The 21,817-nt window shown below is 42.1% G+C and overlaps 1 protein-coding gene across 1 annotated transcript in view; it reads right to left on the bottom strand.

Annotated features, from left to right (window-relative positions):
- The window catches only part of PDE10A (phosphodiesterase 10A), a 548,175-nt gene that overhangs the window by 58,214 nt on the left and 468,144 nt on the right, over positions 1 to 21,817 (bottom strand). The window contains exons 6-8 of the mRNA XM_026649717.1: positions 7,767 to 7,907; positions 5,257 to 5,412; positions 816 to 866 (exon numbers count right to left, since the gene is read on the bottom strand). Of these exons, the coding sequence (XP_026505502.1) occupies positions 816 to 866; positions 5,257 to 5,412; positions 7,767 to 7,907 (348 nt within the window). The remainder of the gene's footprint in view (positions 1 to 815; positions 867 to 5,256; positions 5,413 to 7,766; positions 7,908 to 21,817) is intronic.

Genomic DNA, 21,817 nt, shown 5'->3' with positions numbered 1-21,817 from the left:
TGACAAAAGAATTTTACTCCTAGAATGTGCAGGGAGCTTTGCAGAAAGAATAAAGAAAACGGACCTTTACCGCTATGCACCTTTTATTTCATAAAATACCGTTCTAATCTGATAATGCTTTATGCATGTGCAAAGTGGACATAAATAAATACACAAAATGTGAAGAATCAGACCCACAGTTTCTACTTAGATTTACTCTATGGTTCCTTAAAAGTGCTATGAAAACAATTAACAATTAGGCTAAGGGATGACTTGATCACAATCTCTGGAGAACAAAATTTTGATAATTGGTTCTTGAGTCTAACAGACAAAGGTATAACATGATCCAATGGATGAAGTTGAAAAAAAGAAATTCAGACTGGAATAAGGCACACATTTTTAACAGTGAGGACAATTAGCCATTGGAACAATTTACCAATGGTGCTGGTGGAATCTCCATCACTGCCAACTTTTAAATCAAGATTACATAGTTTTCTAAGTTATGGGCTCAGACTTTTAAAGGAATTTAGGCATTGCTGCACTGAGTCTGGTTTAGGAGTCTACATCTTATTTTTCAAAATGGATTTAGACACTTAATCAAGGGGACAGACAATGGGATTTAGGCTCCTAAATCCCTTTTGAATATATGTTTTAGGCTCCTAAATCAGGTGTTGCAAAGCTGAGCACAGCAACGCCTAAATACCTTTAAAATCTGGGCCTTGTTCTAGGTCAAACAGGAATTAATTCAGGGCTGTCCTATGGCCTGTATTATGCACATGATCAGATTAGATTATCACAATGGTCCCTATGAGCCTAGTCTATGAATTCAGACTCACCTGTACTTGATGTATTGCTACCGAGGCCCATGCAAGATTTGCTGTTGCAACCTGAAACAAAATATAAGAAACTAACTTTGAGGAAGTCCAGTAAATTTCAAACCAGTTCTATAATACCTTTTTTTGATCCAGCTGCTAAATGTCTTTGAATATTCTAACACTTCACCTGCTGAGATGTTTTAGATCACCGACAGGGAACTATATTTTGCGGGGGAGGGAGGACAGACAATGAATTTATTAAAGGTGTAACATGACTACCAGTGGTTCATTGTTCTAAAAGAGTATTCAGGTCACACACAGGAAGTGTTTAATACTTCTCATTTGTTTTGTGCCATTGGGAGGCTCACAGAGCTGTGCTCTCCAGAGGCAGCATGAAAGATTCACCCCCAACAAATACAAGACAGAAGCAGCCATTCCAAGAACTCACGAGGGGCTTTAAAAACTACATTTCATACATTGTTAAAATGTTTCTGCCACACAATGAAAGATCCCATGACAATGAAATATTCTTTGTGAGGAACAATCCATTAAACAACTAATATTTCTAAGGGAAAATCTCTGCTTGTGGACAGGCATTGCTTTTTTCATTGCCATTTGTGTTGCAGAAGAATCAGATATGATCACTAAAACAAGACTACTGTTTAAAATATGTCAGTTTCTGTACAACATTTCAAACAAATGTCATGTATTTTGTAGTTAACTAAGTTTAAATAAGTTTAAATAAGATGTGCTATCAGGCAGACTCTCCTGTCCTTAGAGCACACAGGTTTTGTTGGGAACAAACAGAACTGTAAAAAGTCTACTGCCATATACACTATTACAGCGTTTCTCAAACTGCGGCGCACGGACCACTGGGGTTCCCCGAGGGTATCCCGGGGGTGCGCGGGCCCCGCTGATCAACTCCTCCCCCTCCCTTCCCAGTGCCTCCTGCACCCAAACTCTCTTCCAGAGCTCGCACCCTGCATCCACTCCTGTGAGTGAGGGTGGGGGAGAGCAAGCAACAGAGGGACAGGGGCTGGAGTGAGCAGGGGTGGGGCCTCAGGGAAGGGGCGGGGCAGAGGCTTGGCCTTGGGAAAGGGGCAAGGGCTGAGAGGGAGGTTTGGGGGTCCCCAAAAATTTTTACATCAAAATGGGGGTCCTCGAGTTCCTAAAATTTTAGAACCGCTACTCTATTAATATACATATTTCCTATAGAAGATACTGTAGCTTTTTTAACTGCATAACTATGGCATAAGATGTTTTGTGAGATAAAATTAAAAAGATTAAAAGGATACAAGCTACCTTAAAAATTCTTAGATTAGAACTAAAACATTTTATGCAGCATTATTTATTTCTTAAATAAAAAGCTAATGAATTATTGCAAATGTGGCAATTAGTTTAAAGTAGGTCCCAAATGTAAACAAATTGTCCAATATATACACAGCTTTGTACAGAACAAAATATGTGTAAGACCTACAAGAAGTATGGTTTTATTAACTGTTGAAGTTACTCTAAGGAAGGGGAGGTTACTCACCCTGTGTAGTGACTGTAGTTCCATAGCTTTATTACTTTGGCACAAAGAGAAGGGGATCTTGCCAACCATTGTTGGTTGATGTAAAACATGCAAGCTATGCTGTCTGTCATGATATTAACAGATTTGTCTCGGATTCCTGACTGCCCTCGGCTCCAGAAGGTTGATGTGTAAATGGCCTTCTTGGGCAGACCATCTGCCCTGAATGGTATATGTCCCTAGATGAGCCTCCCAACCCAACGACAAAGCTAAATTTGTCTTTATGGTGATGGTTGGAGCTGGCTGGATAAAGGGGATGCTGGCACAGACATTGTGAAGGTTCAGACTGTTTGTTCAGTATATAAACTGGAAGCAGAGAGGCATCATCTTGCATAATACATTATGGCAGCGTCTACCTTTGTATGTCCCAGAAGCTGAAGACTATTTCTTGTCAAAGTCTGGGGGCTTATTTGAATCTTTGCAATGAGGTTTGAATGAGTCGAGAATGAGTCCATGGGGAGGTAAGCTCTGGTTGCTACTGTGTCTAAGGAGGCCCCTATGAATTCTATCCTTTGTACAGGGGGCAAAGTGGACTTTTCTACACTGACCTGGAGACGTAGCCTGAGGAAAAGGACAAAGCTGTCTTCATGGTGGAAAGAACCTCACAGAAAGACAAGCCTTTGAGCAGCCAATTGTTGAGGTATGGAAAAACTATCATCACCCTCCAACACAGACAGACAGCAACCACTGCCAATACCTTTGAGAATACTCTTGGAGCAGAGAAAAGGCCGAATGGAAGTACCCAACACTGGAAGTGGTCTTGGCTGACCAGAAACCAAAGGAATCTCATTGTGAGATGGGTGAATCGTGATATGAAAATATGCATCCTGAAGGTCGAGGGCCAAAAACCATTCACCGGGATCCAATGATGGACTTTTTAGCTGCAACGGTCCCCATCTCGAATGTCTGTGCTTTCACTAAGATGTTCTCGAGTCTTAGCTCTAGAATAGGTCTCCACTCTCCGTTCGTCTATGGGAGTGGAGAATACTTGGGAGTAAAATCCCTTCTCCCCATGCTGAGCAGGAACTGGTTCTATGGCTCCTAAGCATAGAAGGGAACTGATTTCCTGTCTCAAGTATTTGTGAGAGGGATCTTTGAAAATGGACAAGGAAAGGGGGTGGGGTAGGAGATGCAGGTAAAATGAATGCAGTAACCTGTTCTTATAACCTCCAAGTTCAAGTGGAGAGCCAGGTGGTCCCAAGGAGACATGTAATTCCATCAGCTGTGTCAAATCTGGCACCAATAAATGCTCAGTACTCATCAGGGGAGGGGAGACTCAGGATCATCTGAAACTAACAGGTAGTTGGAATACCTAAACTCCTGCAAGACCATGTGGGTTAGCGGTACAGAGAGAGGAATCTACCTGGATGAGTGTGTTGCAATGGAAGTCGTCGGTACCAACAATGTTCACTGCCTCAAAGAGAGTGTGGTCTGAGATGGCTTTTTCGACTGAAGGAGTCATTGTGCTAGGTACCAGAGGTTGTGGAGGAAGGTCCATCGGTACCATCTTGCTAGAAGCAAGCTGTTTCTCTCTGCTGCCCTGATTGTGTTTTGATGGTACCAAAAATGGTTTAGGTACTGATGCAAACTTGGAATCAGGGCTCCTAGAGGAACTCAGAGTCTTAAAAGCACTATTGGTATAGGAGGAGCATGGAGCCTCAAATAGTACCCAACCCAGAACCTGAGGGCTTGGACATGGTTAACTTATGAGAAAACCAAGATCTTTTTCAAACAGGCTCTTTGTGAGGAGAGGTAAAACTCCTTTTCTGAAAGGCATTCCCAGAATGCGGTGTCATGGTAGAAAGGGAACTCTGTTCACTTGGAAACTCATAATCTGGGTCTGAGGCTGGGTGAAGAGAGCTCTCTATGATGAAGAATTGCAGTCTAATCTCTCAGTTTTCCAAGCCATTGGACTGATGCGGTTAAGGCATGTCAATTTTATAGCCAACAGTACACAAGGGAGTGATGTGGCCATCATCATGTCCAACTGCCTTTGACTGCCCTAACCCAATGGATCAAATATTCATTTTGCCCCAGGTGTACTGGAGGTGGCTTTTCTGTGGGAGACTGAGCAAGATTCAAACCTCTGATCTTTAGGATTGTAGTCAAGGACCTTAATCACTCAGCTACCACACCTCGAATAGCACTACACCTCAGCTCTCAAGGGCTGAGCAGAAATTGTTTTTCTGAGGAATGTGCATGCCCCCAGATAAGGAATGCACCAGGAATGTCTGCTGCTGACCAGGATAGCCTATTGGTAGGTGAGGCAACACATGAATCTTGGTGATCCTGGCATACCCCCTCATCTGGAGGGAAAACCTCCCAAAAGGAGGGTGGGGGAGGACCCTTAACAGGCACTGCTACCAAACATCTCTGATCAAAGATACATGTAATACATGCGCACTTGAAGGGGAGCACCCATAAGCACAGTACTCGAAGAATAAATGCTTTTTAAAAGCTGACCATTTGAGCTCTGGGTAACTTTAAACAGGAGCAGTTTCATTCTGTAACACTAGTTCATGCACTTGTAATAGCCTGAGCTTTCTCTGATCCACCCTTCCATAAAGGTGTTGACAACATCTATAAAATCTATTATTTTAAAAGTCATAATCAATGAACAATTGATAACAATATACTTGAAATTATTCCCACAAGATGGAACGAAACAATTAGAGAATTTTGTGTGTATGAAATGAATCTTCCCGCTCAGAATACCAATGAGCATCAGCCAGCCTTATAAAGCCCACTCTCCAAGTATATAACAAGGCTCAATTACAAAAAATATCAAAACAAAATGAGGAAAGAAAGAAGGAAGTCTGGGGTCAGAAGTAGCTGGCATCACCTCGAAGAGGGAAATTTAAAATAAAACAGTTGCAGCATTTTAGGCCTTACCTCCTGGTGACTGAGATGGAAGGCTTCTTTGCCCCAATGCCGATAAAGCTCCAGGATACCAATCAAATCACCAATTGCAGTGACAATCGGCAAACAAAGAACAGATTGGATACGAGTCCCTGATTCCAGTCCAGTACCTTTGGGAAATCGTTCATCCTAAAAAGTGCAAACAACATTTCATCAAATGTAAATATTATAACATTAATATAAAAAATAAATCAAACATTTCTCTCTCAGCTGGCTGAACCACTTAGCACAAACAGCTAAACCCTTCACATTCAATAATTCAATCAAAAATGTCTCTCCATGGTTATTTTACAAATAGAAATGACCTTATCCAAAGTTAGAGTTGGTTATAGTAACAGATGCAAGTTTTGTATTTTTTTTTTTAAGTACATCTCTTTTACCCTCACACTCAGCAGAAATAGTATTTTATTGCTGAGGCTAGTCTGGACAATGGCAGAAAGAAAACTAAATAGACTGGTAACTGCGGCTATGTCTACACTACAGCGGTAAGTCGACCTAAGTTATGCTACTCCAGCTACATGAATAACGTAGCTGGAGTCGACGTAGCTTAGGTCGACTTACTGCAGTGTCTACACTGCGCTGGGTCGATGGGAGACACTCTCCCGTCAACTTCCCTGATTCCTCTCGTTCCGGTGGAACACTGGAGTTGACGGGAGAGCACTCTTCACTAGACCCGCTAAATTGATCCCTAGTGCATTGATTGCAGCAGCGTCAATCCTGCAGTAGTGTAGACATAGCCTCTGAATTGAATTGCAGCAACTCAAACCACAGGGTTACCAAGCAGGCAATAGCCTCTGTGGGAGTAAGTAATCAAAGCCTAAGGCACTCACTAGGTGCCAAAGGCCCCATGGAGACACAAATCTGCACTAACAATTCCCAAACTATCCCAATACTGAGGACAAAAGTGTTTTCTCTCTACACCTATGCAAGACAGAAAGGCTCTTCCCCATATCTTATTGTGCTTTACCACCCATCCTTAGTATACCTGTTCTGAAACTTGTGCAAAAGTTACAGGAAAGAATGTCATGACAACTAACTGCTACCACAAAGGTTTGCCATTAATAAGATTGCCCCAGGCTTTACAGACCAAATGCCCCATGAAAGGGAACTTATCATGAATAGAAAAATTGCCCATATGTTATTTTTTTACTGGGGTTGTAACTAATCCCAAGTTGTAACTGTGGGCCCGCACTCTTGAGCACTAGCCCTTTAATCCTCTACTCTGAACAGATGATCCTTGCAGTGTGCTCCAGGGAAAGGAGAACACCCCTTCTAGCTTGGCCAATGTGCTGTAGTGGCAAAAAAAATGCCTTCCTCACCCCAAATAAGGTGATCAGTTTCCCCTTGAGCATGACAGCGAGGGTCAATCTGAATGTCACCCATCGCCTGAAAGCAATTGTCACACAAACCAATGGTAAATAATCCCTCCCTCAGGCAACCCCAAAGGAAGGAGAATGTGGAGAACTTCAGGCTGTCAGGAAGGAACATACCAGGAGGATCCTACTTCCACTGGCAGACTCTTTTAGTGCCTGCTTGCATGAAGAGGGATCATGCAAGTCAGTGTATAAGGGCCTGCTGCGTCCCCTGGTTGAAACACTCCCAAAGCCTCTGGAACCCATTCACCATGGTCAATAACCCCCTTGTAGAAAAGCAAAAAAGAATAAGGGGTCTGGGAGGAAAGGAAAACATGCCCGGTGGAAGCAGTCCTTGCACTTTTCCCAAATCCAACCCACAGGCCACCGTAACACTGCTCACTCTCTGCTGAGGTGGAGAGCCTGAATTCTAGAAGAACATAGACTAAACAGAAAAGATTTCTTCTGAGCCGAAGATGAATAAGTCGGCACATATGGATATGCACAATCTTTGCAAATAAAGATCTATTTGATAAGAGAAAAGCTGCCATGCTATACTGGTGCTCTGGTGAGAGTGTAAACCAGAAGACATCATTCATACATTTTCCCCCACAAAAACTCTAGAATTTGATTATGAATATGAAATATACATATATAAAACATTAAGGTATTCACTGAAAACTACTGAGGAAATTTTAAAGTAATGCAGTCAAGTAGTGTCATGTATTAAATCAAAATTTGGTTGGCTATGTGCAAGTTAATAGAGTGCCAGTCACTTTAGCATTTGGGCTTGGCGTACTGCCTGTTTTGAGGGCTAGCAAGGGAATTTTTGTCTGATCATGCTTTTTTCCCCCATGGATTTTTATTGCACAGAAGTGTTATTTCCCTTTTCTGGCACAAAAAAGTTATTTTTTTAAAAAATGGATAACATTTGCAAAAGTTAAAAAAAATATATAGGGAAGAGTTTTTATTAAATTAATCCAGACATAGAGAATTCATGCTTCTGGTCAGACACTACTAGTAGCAATGTAAATTATTTACTGTATGAATAATCCAGTTTACATTTCAAGTAATACATTTTTGGGGAAAAAAAACATGTATGTATCTCTTTAAAAAGAGAAAGCAATTTACCCCCAGAATATCTTCTACTAACAAAGTTTTTCTATATTTGGCTACATATGCAGATATTGTGGTGCCAAGTGCAATGGGCCCTGCAGGAATGAGCTGTGGTTGTCCTTCCTTAGCTCCCGAAGGTGTGAACACACACAGGCTCTAATCAGAAGAAGAAAGAAAATGCCATTAGAAAGTTTCACTGTATTTGCACAGTAATTTGTGTTATTATGTACAATAAATAATAAGAAGAATTAAAGGATAAATTAAAATAATTTAGGTAGATCCATTTTTGAGCTGACGACAATGAAACTGAGGTGGACTGATGGACTCAGCTTAATTCTGTCAACAACTGTGTCAAGAGATAATAGCAAATTCAGCCCTGGCGTAAGTAGATGCAACACCTATTGTAGTCAATATCAGCTGTGCTCACTTACATCCGAAATCGATTCTGCCCTTTTGAATACATTATGTATCGTATAGAACTCCAGAGCAGTAAGTGACCAGATAACAGAAAACGACTCTTTTGTCAAGGATACATTTACTTCCATCTTTTCAAAGAAAAGTTTTAACAAACACAGATAACTCCAAGTTCTAATTTCTCTTTCCCGTTACTTCCCCACCTCTGTCTCCATGGTCAGGTGGCTTTGGCCCTGAACCTGCAATTGTATCCAGGCAGATCAATATTTGAACCCATGTGGAGCACAACTGAGGACAGTGGGGCCTCTGAGCAAGTATGAACGTGTCCCCCTGCATGCATTCTGATTTGCTGCCTTTGCTACCCAAGAGCAATCTGAGCTGATTATGTTGCTGAAGTCTCAGAATTAGTTATGACAACTTTCACTTTATGAAAGCCTTCCACAAAACAATTACTTTTTTTTTTTATAACGCTGAAGTATAAACCAAGGTAGCATTAGTAAAGTAAATGGGGTCAGCACAGGAAAAAGCTGCTGGCTACATAGATCCAACTGCAGCATCAAGGCCTAAGGGAGACTAAACTAGAACATCTATTTTTTCCTCTTTATTATTAAAATCAAACATTAAATTACAAAAAAATAAATAGATTTTAACACAACCACAAGCATAAACAGAGGCTAACTTGCCAGCCCTCCGGGTGCCCATCTCCCATTGGGAGTCTAGGAGAGTTGTGTTCACAAGGATTTTAGGATCAACTACATACAGCATGTGATTATTCCTTACAGGAAGGGAAATGGACTAGATGATCACCATCTTCCATTTCATGAGTCTATGGAAGTAGTTATGGCTTTCTGTAAGGTATTTATTGCTAGATGCATGAAACAATTTCCCGGCCTGCCATGAATCAAAGTAGCACCATTATCTTCAATAAGGAACTAGCCCACAGTTTAGTACTATTTGCCTGTTTATTATTGATATGACAGTGCTGTTTGAGTTACTGTTTTTTGTTGGTCACTACTTCAGAGCTATTTGGCTTTCTTCATTAGCCAGTTGACACTGTACTAGCTGTACGATTTGAAGGTTTGCTCGATCACTCAAAAGCATCTGACAGGCTGCCACTAGTGGCTGAAATACTGAGAGAATCACGCGTATCAGCAAGAAAATTAGCTAAAATTGTGATTAATGGGTTAAATAATTATTTAAGTTGTATTTCTAGAAAGCAGGACCGTTCAACTTAATTTACTCTTTGCTTGTTAGTAAAAATAAATCCACATATATACCGTTCTCTACTGTCAGAATGTTATTTTCTCTTCCCTGCTCCTAACCACTTCCCCTTTAAAATAATTTCTTTTTATTTCTCAAATAGTCAGACATCCAAAGTTGAATGGCAAAACAATAAAGCAACATGTTAGTGATTGTCAGTATAACGGTCATATAAGACGGTTATATACACAGGAAGCAGAATGATATTTCAAATCTTAAGTGAAATCCTGGCTCTATTGAAATCAATAGCAAAATATCCATTGACTTCAAGGGGCCAGGATTTCATGCCCTTATCTTTATCTACTTTAGGTAATTATATGGCCCCTGATACCATAGTATCTGAGTGCCATCACACCCACACGCAGTGAGGTAGGGCAGTACTATCATACTCATTCTACAAATGGGGAACGGAGACACAGAGAGGCTAGGTGACTTTACAGTCACACAGGAAGTCTGTGGCAGAGCATGGAAACAAATTCTGGCTTCCCAAATCTGAAGCCTAGTGCTCTAGCCACTGGACCATCCTTTTTTATACATTCTTTTCATTAATAAAACCAAAAGCACTTTTTGAAGAGACTCTTTTTAAATAGGTAAGGGGTGGCTTATTACTAGTTTGGTGCTGAAACCATTAGTCCAAATGGTTTGATTTATTTCAACAGCAAAATTAAATAAAACTGTTTGAACCAATAATAATACGCAGGATTTCCATACAGTAACAGTAATGCTAAATAGCATTATGATTTTTGGTAAGAAATAGACAGGAAATATACTAAGGATTAAAGATCTTTATTCATGCAAAATGTCCCTACTAATAAAAATTATGGAAACAGAAATCAGAAAATATATAATATTTAGGGAACAATTTCTCCAAACAGAATGTATTGCAAGCTTTTTCATTAGGCATCAGAAAGTCTTAATTGTCCAGACACATATGCAGTCATTTGATTGCACTGATTAATTTTACAATCAGATGCTGCTTTCATTAAGTCTATTATAGGGATTAAATTTCCCAAGCTTCAAGTATTATCACAAACATTATTTTTAAGGATAATTAATATTAATGAATTTTTGTCTATATCCTAGGTATATCAAACCTAAAGATTCCTTTGCCAACAGTGGAAAGTGATACTGCATGTACTCTTCCGCTATGAGAGAATCAAACTGTTCAGAACAGAGCATCACCTTGAAAGCCAGAACAAAAACACCACCTTCTTTCTGAGGCCCTTTTATTTTCCTAAAATGGTTTCAGTTTGGGCATAAGGTTGAATCAGGGGATTAGCAGTAATTTTGTTATTATTTAAATATTACATTGCCCTAGATATGAATGACCCTTTGTAGACAAAGCAGCAGCAAATCCTAGTATATCTTATAATCTCAGGGCCTGATCCTGGAAACACTACCAGACACAGTGCTTACCACTATGAGTAATCTCAGCCAACTGATTCCTCATTTGGTAGGTTCTTGTGTTATATCTGATTGTTGTTTGTTTTACAGCACCCAAACTGTGCTAAGTATGTTATTAAAACACCAAAAAGACAGGTCCCTATCCTGAAGAGTTCACAATCTAAGTAGATACGACATAGGTACAAAACACAAAGACAAGGAGTAGCAAGGGGCCAGAAGGACAACGGGTACAAATACAGAATCATGAGCTGACTTTGGGGGTGCTTAATGCATCTTGTGGATTTTTTCATGTATTAAATGTTTTGTCAGGTGGGGGTTTTGACTATGCAAAGGGGGACAAAGAGATGATTGGGAAGGTGAGACGAATGGTCAAGCCAGAGGAGCAGAAGGGTGTGCAGAACTCAAGCAGAGTAGGAGGAAGGAATGAAAACTGAGAAGGGGATTGGATCAGAGGATATGGAAACTTTCACTTGTGTCTCTGGTGGGCGTTATAAAAGTAAATGCCATCTGCTTGCAGGGGCCTACATTAAATTAGATGGTAGTCCTGTATCCAGATCACATAAATACCACTAGAACGATTGTTGACGGTGTTAGAAGAGAGGTTAAGAGCTTGTCACTGCAGAGACTTTGGACAGGGCAAGCCAGGCTGTGAATCTACAGTGCAATAGCCTGCCATGCACTAAAAGTTCCATAGTGCACTTTGACCTACTGTTTCTAACTTTTAGCTCTCATGGGAGTTACAGTATCAGAGTGACACCAAAAAATACTGAAATCCTGCATCCTGTTACAAATAGTGGTATGTCAAATCACACTATGGAACTTTTAATTCATGGTAGCAGGGTCCTCATTGCCACATAGTACATGGCAGCCTGGTAGGCTGTAGATACACATCCCAGCCGCGACCGGCTCTAGGCACCAGCAAACCAAGCATGTGCTTGGGGTGGCACAATTCCAGGGGCGGCATTCCGGGAGGTTTTTTTTTTTTTTTTGCTTGGCGCGACAAAAAACCTAGAGCCGGCCCTGATCCCGGCTTGCTGTTCACTAGATCTCTGAATGGACATGCCCTTAGTACAGAATGGGCCTGGATGCTGTGCTTCCTCTAGATCAGGATTGAGGCACATTGATGGAGGTAGTGAGGAGAAGCTGTATCTCTTTTGTAGATACAGACCTTCAGTAACTTGTGATATCAGTCTGATATTCTCACACTGATGGGAACCAAATTATCTTAAAAATTTAAAAAAAAAGAATAAATAAATAAATAGTCCTTTAGCTCTGATAGATTCCACCATGTTGTATTCCATACTACTTACGTCATCTGAAGAAACAACACTTCTTTGGACAGGAAAGTGCTAGTGACCATACACAAGACAACCATTTTCTTCTGCTGCACCTAGTAGAGGCAGGTGCAATACTGAGGTTTGGTGCTCATTCACTTAAGTCTAATCTGAGACATTATGCTCTGAACCCATATAAATTCACAACTTCTTTTTAAGTTTGGCCTTTTGAAGGGACAAGAGAACTGTTCAAGTCAGATTTTTTGCTATACAAGCGTAGTTACTTATATGAAGTGAGAGCGCAAATTTAAGGATCCAGCAGAGCAGAAATCTCCCTTTCAATATATTGGATAAACCCATATAAACCTGCAAAACACTGCCAGAATAGAAAAGCATTTTTATTCTGTTTTCAATTACATTCTTATAATCTGTTGGAATGCATATACATTATTATATTCAATTAGGAATTTTACGTTTACATGGCTACTTGCCTTTCATGAGACTTAAAACTTAATCCAAGTTTGATGTTATTAAGCGTATTTGAATAAAAGCAAGAAGAATATTTTATGCAACAGACAGAAAGTAGGTGTCTTGGGATCTGAATAGAAATGAATCTTAATAAAACTCAGGAAACCAGAGCACACAGAAAAAGCAGTTCACCCCCCTCCCCCTGCCCCACCCCCGCTGCCCCGATTTATTTGTTTTTTTAAAAATCAAATAAGCTAATAAACCTACATGCACATTTCTTTCTTTCTAAATGTTTTGTTTGTTAATTTGTACACTTCTAAGGGAAAGAAGGGCTGAAGATTTAGAAAAACATAAGACTATGATTATTGGTATGTGTTAATAGTATTATTTGTTTAGCACTGAAAGTGTGCTTGACATTGTGCAGTATCCAAAAATGCAGATGGTCCATGAAACACACAAAGATGGGAGTAAGAATGATGTAATATGACATGTGGGAATATGAATGAAAATTGCATTAAATTAACGGGACACTGACAAGCCAAGATGGCCTCTTGCAGACTTTAAAGCTAACAGTTTGTTTCAAACCAATCTCCTGACCCCCCTCCCCCCCCGTTAAATGTATCTGGTTCTCCAAGATGACAGCTGAACATATGTGAAACTCAATTCAGCAAAGCAATGGTATCACTATTTTATTAAGTCATTAATTAGATGTATTAAATGTGCTCTTCCACATAACTCCAGGGGCATGTCCAACACCAAATATAAAAACCCTACACACACAATCTGTCTCTTCTCAGAGGCAACCCCAAGCCCCCTTTCCTCCTCAAAAAAACCCAACAAAGCAAAGCAAAACAAACAAAAATCTCATAATAAAGGATGCTCCATCCCATTCACAGGCCTTCCACTGTGCCCTCAAGGCCAATAAACTGAGACATCTCTATTAATGGGTAAACATCAAAAGAATCAGTTTGATTTTGAAACTCTGGAAGCTTGCTTGAAATTCCAATCCTGTGTCCTAGAGAGTAAGAGCTCCTTCCAACCCACTCTGCTCTTCCCTATCTTGATCTGTTATTCCCTCTTCCAGAGGCAGCAACAAAATCTCTTCACTCAGGTAGGACAGTGGCAAAGGTTGACAGACCGTTATCCCCCCTTCTTTCAGCAAGGTCTGTTTGGTGACAGACTTCTCCCTCCATTAACTGTGGCTAGTTAGTAGGACTCAAGACTCTCACTGTTGACCCTACTGCAGAGGCCACCAGAGTGTACTGGAAACTCCCTTCCTCCCTTTTCTGTCAGAACTAAAACGTTAGGAGTTTTGCAAACAAAGAGGCGAAGTATTTTTCTACAAAGTTCCCTCTAGTGTCAGTTTTTTAGACTTACGTTAGTGTTTACCATCCATGAACAAAAACAAAAAAAATCTCATGAATCTTGGTTGAAAGGTGCTACTGTGCATAAATAGTGATCACTTTTCAAACTCAAATAGCTCAGTCATTATCATTTATGAATTCTGAAGTATTTCAATGTACCAGGATTCATATTAAGGACTGAAGGCCTGTAAAATTTTAGTTGATAAAGAAAAATACATGTTTAGTTACAGGACTGTAAAAAAGAATCTATAGCCACACTACCCACTACCTTTGCTGCTGCTGTTATTGTTTGGTTGGTTGCATTTTTTGCTGTGTGGTGATGGTTTTTTATTTTGTTTTGCTGCCTATAAATTAACATTGACCAAACCAATTTAAACCAAGTTTATCACTATAATAATTTGTTAAAACAGAATGCTAAATTTTGGCCTCAAATCTGCACTGGTCATATTCTGAATCTCACAAAATAAGAGTTGCTAAAAAGAAACCCTAACAACTTTCACTGGTGGTGGGGGGAAAAAAACAAAACAAAACACACAACTGCCACTCAACTTCTTATGTACTCTACATATACACAACCTCTACTATAATATCATCACCATGACACTAATATATTAACAAGTTTTATGGTTTACTATAATGAGGAGTGATGCACGTTATAATGAATTTTGGAAGAATTTCATCAACTGGACAATATTCTCAGGTACCTGTTACTGTAGCAAAACTGATTTGTTGGATATTTTAAGTGTGATTTTAGTGTTTGATCGAAGTGCTAGATTGAGAGCCCCTGAGACCGAAGCCCTCTGTTTATCAACAGAAATCATACAGCATGAGCAGCAGTAGTCTAAGTTTCCCCACACTGTGCTACCAATGTTCCTCAACCATCTCCTGGAAGATCCACTTCTAAGGCTAAAGGGGAACTTCAGTCCGCGGGCTTAGTCAGTCATTGGCCTTTCAGATGATACTGATAACAAAGGAGCCAATTCATGCCAGCTCTTATTGTGGTTGCTGTGCTGTAGCCATTGGGAACCTGGTAAATCGCCAAATACATTTTACATAAGCAGTCATCAGATGATAAAAAGTTTCCTTGGGCTGCATTTGAACTGGAGACCTGTTTCATTAACAACTAGTGAGCCATTCAGTTGATCTTTTTCTTTTTTAAAAAATACTCCTGCTCCATTAAGCAATAACAATAACAGATTTTTAGAACACTTTGGATTTTTATTTCACAAAGACAGAAGCCAGATTTTGCAGTTAGAATGAGTTTAGGGTTAAAGTAAGTACACACGTTATAAAGCATTCAATTAACATTTAAAAAAAAAAAAAATTATTACACGGGAAATTGATATTAAATGAGCTTAAGCATATCTGCATCTCACATTCTCTTCCATTTGGTAATAGAGGCAGAGTGGTTTGTTTTTTGTTAAAGGACACGGCAGCCCAACATATAAGAGCATATTCAAACTCTTGTACAAGGACTGTGCCTTAAAATCATATTCTTAAATGAACAAAACTAAGCCCAATAGAAATGATGACCAATACAACAAACCAAATCAACAGAAAAGTATCCCCAGGAGAAAAGGTTGGAATTGTAAAATGCCCAAGTTGAAGAACCAGCCAGATGCTATCGCTCTAAAAATCTTCCACAGTTAAAGCCAACTGTATTCTGTGTTTGAACACAATTGCCAGCAATCCCACTGCTAGGAGAAGTCGGCCGGGGGGAAAAGAACAAACAATAACTTCTTGCATTTTTACAGAAACATTGATAACTCATGATTTATCTGAAGAGGTCTGCATTTTTCTATAATACAGTATTAAGTATGCTGGGAAAACAGATATAATATTAGAAAACTGAAGCGAGGACAACATATGTGTACACTGTAAAACAATTTGTAACATAGCTGATTAGTTTATCACTTAAGGATTGTGAAGCTGAATGATGGGAATGCTGACTTATCATCAGGGACGGCATAACCTTTTGTGGGCCCAGAGCCAAACACATTTGTGGGCCCCCATGGAGGCAATGGTGAGTGGCACGGGGAGGTCAATCCCCAGAGTGTGGGGCCATCCAAGGGCAATGGGGCAAGGTACAGCAGTGGTGGCCCCGCTCTGCCCAGCCCAGTGCGAGGGCACTATCTACAAACCGGCAGTTGCCAGATGCACAGTGGCCTGCCCAGCCTTGTGATGCCAGCATGACCCTTGCCCTCGGGGGTGGATCCATGCCACGCCACACAGTCCTGTCCCCCCCCAACACCCCATAGGTGCCGACTCCATGGGTGCTCCAGGGCTGGAGCACACACAGAAAAAAATAGTGTGTGCTGAGCACGCACTGGCGGCCCCTCCGATCAGCTCCTCCCCCAACCCAACCCCTCCTGCCCGCCGCTGATCAGCTGTTCAGCAGGGGGCAGGAGGCGCTGGGCAGGAGGGGGAGGGGCAGGGGCCGGAAGAGGTGAAGCGAGGACGGGGGGTGCTCGGGGGAGGGTGCGGAATGGGGCAGGAAGAGGTGGAGTGGGGCAGGGCCAGGGGAAGAACAGGGGTCAAACACCCCCAGGGAAAATCAGAAAGTCGGCACCTCTGCAACACCCTCCTGACTCCCTATGGCCAGAGCCCCCTGGACCTGCTATGCCTAGCATCCCCCCTCACACAAATGTACAGCGCCCTGCACACCACCCCTGCCCAGGGCCCCCCAGTCCACAGACCCACAACTGCCCAGCACCCCACACAGAACCCCCACTCCCTAGTGCCCCAACACACACAGATCTTTCCTGCCCCCTCACAGCCCAGAACACGCCCCCAGAGACCAATTCCCCCACTCCCTGCCTCCTGGCCGCATTCACTGGCCCTGCTGGGAGGCGACTGTGTCTGCTGGGCTGAGCCACCAGTGCAGCCAGGGCTGGTCCCGGGGTGGGGAATCACTCCATCTCTTGGGAGTGGCGCAATCAGCCAGGCCAGAGCCTGCCCCGGCCAGGCTCGCTCAGGACCCACTTGCCTGGAGAGGCCCAGCCAAGCCCCCCACACTATCCCCTCCTCCCCCAACTGGCCAAGACTGGCCAGGCTTCTGCACCAGTCCCAGGCAGCTCAGCTCCGGGGAGACAGGCAGGGCCCCACAGGTGGTGGGAAGCAGAGACTGCCTGGAGCCTGAGGTGCACTGAGGTCTGTCCAGGGGATGGAGAGGAGCCAGTAGGTGGGGCCAGAGGGTGGAGAGGAGCAATTGGTGGGCGTGGGGTGGAGGAGCGGGCTGGAGGGGTCTCGGGGCACAGTGTAAACAGAGCAGGGTGGGGCCCCTTCTGAGCATGGACCGGGCTCCATGGCACCACTGGCGCCATTGTAAATCCAGCACTGCTTATCATAATTAAAAGTCATGTGCTAAAATTCCAAACTAGTTGGTATATTTTCTGAGTTTGTTTGTTTGTTTTTAAGATGGAGGCTACCATTTCTAAATGCATTTAATTGCTGGAGACTTTGCTATTGGGCAGTGCAATGTACACTGACAAATATGGAAAAAACAAAGATTTTTCTCTCTACATATACAAAGGATGTATAATGGCAGAAATAATTTTAGTGATTTGGGGAGCTACCAACTTGAGATACCTTAAAGTGATTGATTTTCAGAGAATGGGTGCTCTGTACTTTCACAAAAATCAGTGGCCTTTAAGCTGTCTCCATTTGGCCATCCAAAAACGGAGACAACTACAATCACTAGTCATTACTCCAGAGTTCTTAATATCTACAATCTTCCCTTCTACATAAAGTCACTAGATGGCACTGCATATCTAGCTAGAACAATAATTTCTACATACTGTAGGAATTCTAGAATAATAACTCTATTACATTCACCCTGAAGCGCAGAGTATGTGCACATATTTGTGGCCTCTGTCAATCCTCTTTACAATAAAGCTGTTGTGAATCACCATCTGAAGGGAGGATGATTGGTTTGTCATAGCAATTTACAGCATCAGGAAATAGATAATGCTCACAATATAAGGTAGAAACTAATGTAGGGGTCTTGCTATTACATTTCAAAAACTAAATGGGCCCAAACCTACTTACTCACATGAGTATAGTATTATAACTAACCAATGCGGAATTACTCACAGGAATAAGAACTACATGAGTGGAAAGCATTTGCAGGAAATGCTCATATATTAATACATAAATACTGTAGTTGTGACACAAAACAAAAAGTTTTGGGAACATTCACACACACAGGCCCCAAACTGGAAGCATGTGCTCAAGTCCATCCCTATTTAATATAGTACTTAGGAACATAAGTAAATCCCACTGCAGTCAATAGGACTTAATTAAGTCATTCAAGTTAAGCACATGATTAAATGCTATGCTCAATTAAGACCATAACTGCAAAAGTTTTGAACTGTATGTAATTCCCTGTTTTGGGTAATAAAACGGAGGGAACAAAATCGGATAAAAGTCTTTCCCTGAGAGTTGAGAACCATTACTGTTTGCTTACAAGTCTGTTCCAGTCTCCAATTAGTTGGTATTTTCAAACACGTGTTAGTGCCCTTAAGACCAAAGTGTCTTATTTATAATTGTACCAGCCTATCAGACAAACTTTTAAGTAGACCATTTCACAGGCTAGTTAGGACAGGGGTACAGGGAATGTGTGCGCGGGAGGGAGGTAAACAGGACACAAGAAGTCCTTTACACTCTTTCAGGCAACAGTGTAGGAGGCAGCAGAATCTTGGTGCTTGCACTTCCTGAGCACATCGTGAAGGGAGTGTTAGCACTGCCAGCAGTTCTAGACAACCAATGCCCATGTCCCCTTTGGCATCTGCTAAAGGCTGCTGGTTTGTGTGAAAAAGCACAGTGAACACTTTAAACGGATATTGCAGCTACCACCTCAGAGATCCTACTCCAGAGATCTTGGGGGCAATCTACTTGCCTCTTTTCTCAGCAGGAAACTGCTGCAGGTACATTGCATCACCACACAACTCCAACATACCTTTATGGAAAAGTCCTGTAGAATTTAATACAGATAAAACCAATAAGGTTATATAGAAATTACTCTGAAAACCTATGGAATTTTATTAGGAGTGACAACTACTTAACATATATTTTAACAATCTTATAAAATTCAAGAGCAGGGATATAATTTCCTATTCAATTCTGTAAGATGGTTAAAACACTTACAGAAAGATATCTTGTTCTGTTAAATTATATAGGACTTTTCTCCATTAGTGAGATGCCTCTTTAGAAGCCAGTGTGACACCTGTATTATGCACAGAGCAGAATACAGCAGACAGGCTAATTCAGAGCTTTCTTTTGAATTAATCAGATATGCAGTAATTTTTTTAAAAGGCATATTCATTTCACCATATTCAAATGCAATTTTCAAGTACAGAAAGGGCTATCCATACTAAAACCAAAAGAGTGGGAAGCATTTATGACTAATTCATTAACGCCAATTTTAAAACTGCAATGACAAGGCTGTTTCCCTGTTCCTTCAACATTTAAATAAAAAAAAAAAAAAAAAAAAAGCACAAACATCTTCCATGATATGAAGTAATCACTTGTTGGGTCTCACTTTGTAAACCTAGATACCTAGATTCTAAAGTATCTGAAACAAGGAAACTTTCTTCTGTGCTGTGTATAAATTCATGCATTAAAATTGGCCAAAGGTAGTTTTTGGAAATCTCATACCAAAAAGTTGCTCTATGACTATCAACTTTGCATGTCAAGATTCCCACAGTAAGCTTTTATAGCAACTATAAACTGTACAAATAAGGATTCATAATGGAATCCCCCAGCTTAAGAGAGCAGTTGCCTTCACTTTTCTCTTGATCCTGACTTTGTAAGTCCTTAGATGGGGTCACAGCACACGTTACTGGTGGATTTGATACGGTCTTACATGACCTTCTCATAAACAAACTAGGGAAATGCAACCTAGATGGAGCTACTATAAGGTGGGTGCAAAACTGGTTGGAAAACCGTTCCCAGGGAGTAGTTATCAGTGGTTCACAGTCATGCTGGAAGGGCATAATGAGTGGTGTCCTGCAGGGATCAGTTCTGTTGAAATCTTCATCAATTATTTAGATAATGGCATACAGCAGGGGTGGGCAAACTATGGCCCACGGGATTGCCACCCCCAGAAGAACCGCGGCCAATGGGAGCTTCAGGGGAGGTACCTGCAGGTATGGAGATATACCTATCTCATAGAACTGGAAGGGACCCTGAAAGGTCATCGAGTCCAGCCCCCTGCCTTCACTAGCAGGACCAAGTACTGATTTTGCCTCAGATCCCTAAGTGGCCCCCTCAAGGGCTGAACTCACAACCCTGAGTTTAGCAGGCCAATGCTCAAACCACTGAGCTATCCCTCCCTTTCAGTGAGGGCAGCATGCAGAGCCCTCTGCCCCTCCCCGCCCACCAGGGGCCACAGGAACGTGGTGCCAGCCACTTCCGGGAGTGATGTGGGGCCAGGGCAGGCAGAGAGCCTGTCTTAGCTCTGCTGCGCACCGCTGCCACCCTGGAGCTGCTCAAGGTAAGCGGCGCCAGGCTGGAGCCTGCACCCCGAAACCCTCCTGTACCCCGCACCCTAACCCCCTGCCCTGAGCCCCCTGCCACACCCCTCCTGCACCCGACCCCCCTGCCCTGAACCCCCTGCCACACTCCTGCTGCACCCCAACCCCCTGCCCTGAGCCCCACACCTCTCCTGCACCCCAACCCCCTGCCCTGAGCTCCCAACCCCTTGCCCTGAGCCTGCTGCCACAGCCTGCACCCTAACCCCCTGCCCTGAGCCCCCTCGTACACCCCGCACTCCTCCTCCACCCCAACCCCTTGCCCTGAGCCCCTTCCTGCACACTGCACTCCCTCCCACACCCTGCACTCCCTCCCGCACCCCAACCCCCTGCCTCAGCTCTACATTCATGGCCCTGCATGCAATTTCCCCACCCAGATGTGGCCCTCGGGCCAAAAAGTTTGCCCACCTCTGGCATACAGAGTACACTTATAAAGTTTGCGGATGATACCAAGCTGGGAGAGGTTGCAAGTGCTTTGGAAGATAGGATTAAAATTCAAAATGATCTGGACAAACTGGAGAAATGGTCTGAAGTAAATAGGATGAAATTCAATAAGGACAAATGCAAAGTACTCCATTTAGGAAGGAACAATCAGTTGCACACATACAAAATGGGAAATGGATGCGTAGGAAGGAGTACTGCGGAAAGGGATCTGGGGGTCATAGTGGACCACAAGCTAAATATGAATCAACAGTGTAACGCTGTTGCAAAAAAAGCGAACATCCTTCTGGGATGTATTAGCAGGAGTGTTGTAAGCAAGACATGAGAAGTAATTCTTCTGCTCTACTCCACTTTGATTAGGCCTCAACCCGAGTAGTGTGTCCAGTTCTGGGCGCCACATTTCAGGAAGGATGTGGACAAATTGGAGAGAACCAGAGAAGAGCGACAAAAATGATTAAAGGTCTAGAAAACATGACCTATGAGGGAAGATTGAAAAAATTGGGTTTGCTTAATCTGGAAACTGAGAGGGGACATGATAACAGTTTTCAAGTGTGTAAAAGGTTGTTACGAGGGGGAGGAAGAAAAATTGTTTTTCTTAACCTCTGAGGATAGGACAAGAAGCAATGGGTTTAAATTGCAGCAAGGGAGGTTTAGGTTGGACATTAGAAAATACTTCCTGTCAGAGTGGTTAAGCTCTGGAATAAATTGCCTAGGGAGGTTGTGGAATCTCCATCATTGGAGATTTTTAAGAGTAGGTTAGACAATCATCTGTCAGGAATGGGCTAGATAATATAGTCCTGCGGTGAATGCAGGGGACTGGACTAGATGACCTCTCTAGGTCCCTTCCAGTTCTATGATTACACAACTAGTTGCGAGACAACAGTGGAACACTGGGTACCAGGATTCCTAGG

This window comes from Terrapene carolina, unplaced genomic scaffold, assembly GCF_002925995.2.
Source record: "Terrapene carolina triunguis isolate 2854851 unplaced genomic scaffold, T_m_triunguis-2.0 Scaffold85, whole genome shotgun sequence".
Lineage (NCBI taxonomy): Eukaryota > Metazoa > Chordata > Testudines > Emydidae > Terrapene > Terrapene triunguis.
Note: the sequence above shows the minus strand (reverse complement) of the source record. Positions and strands in the feature narration are given on the sequence as shown.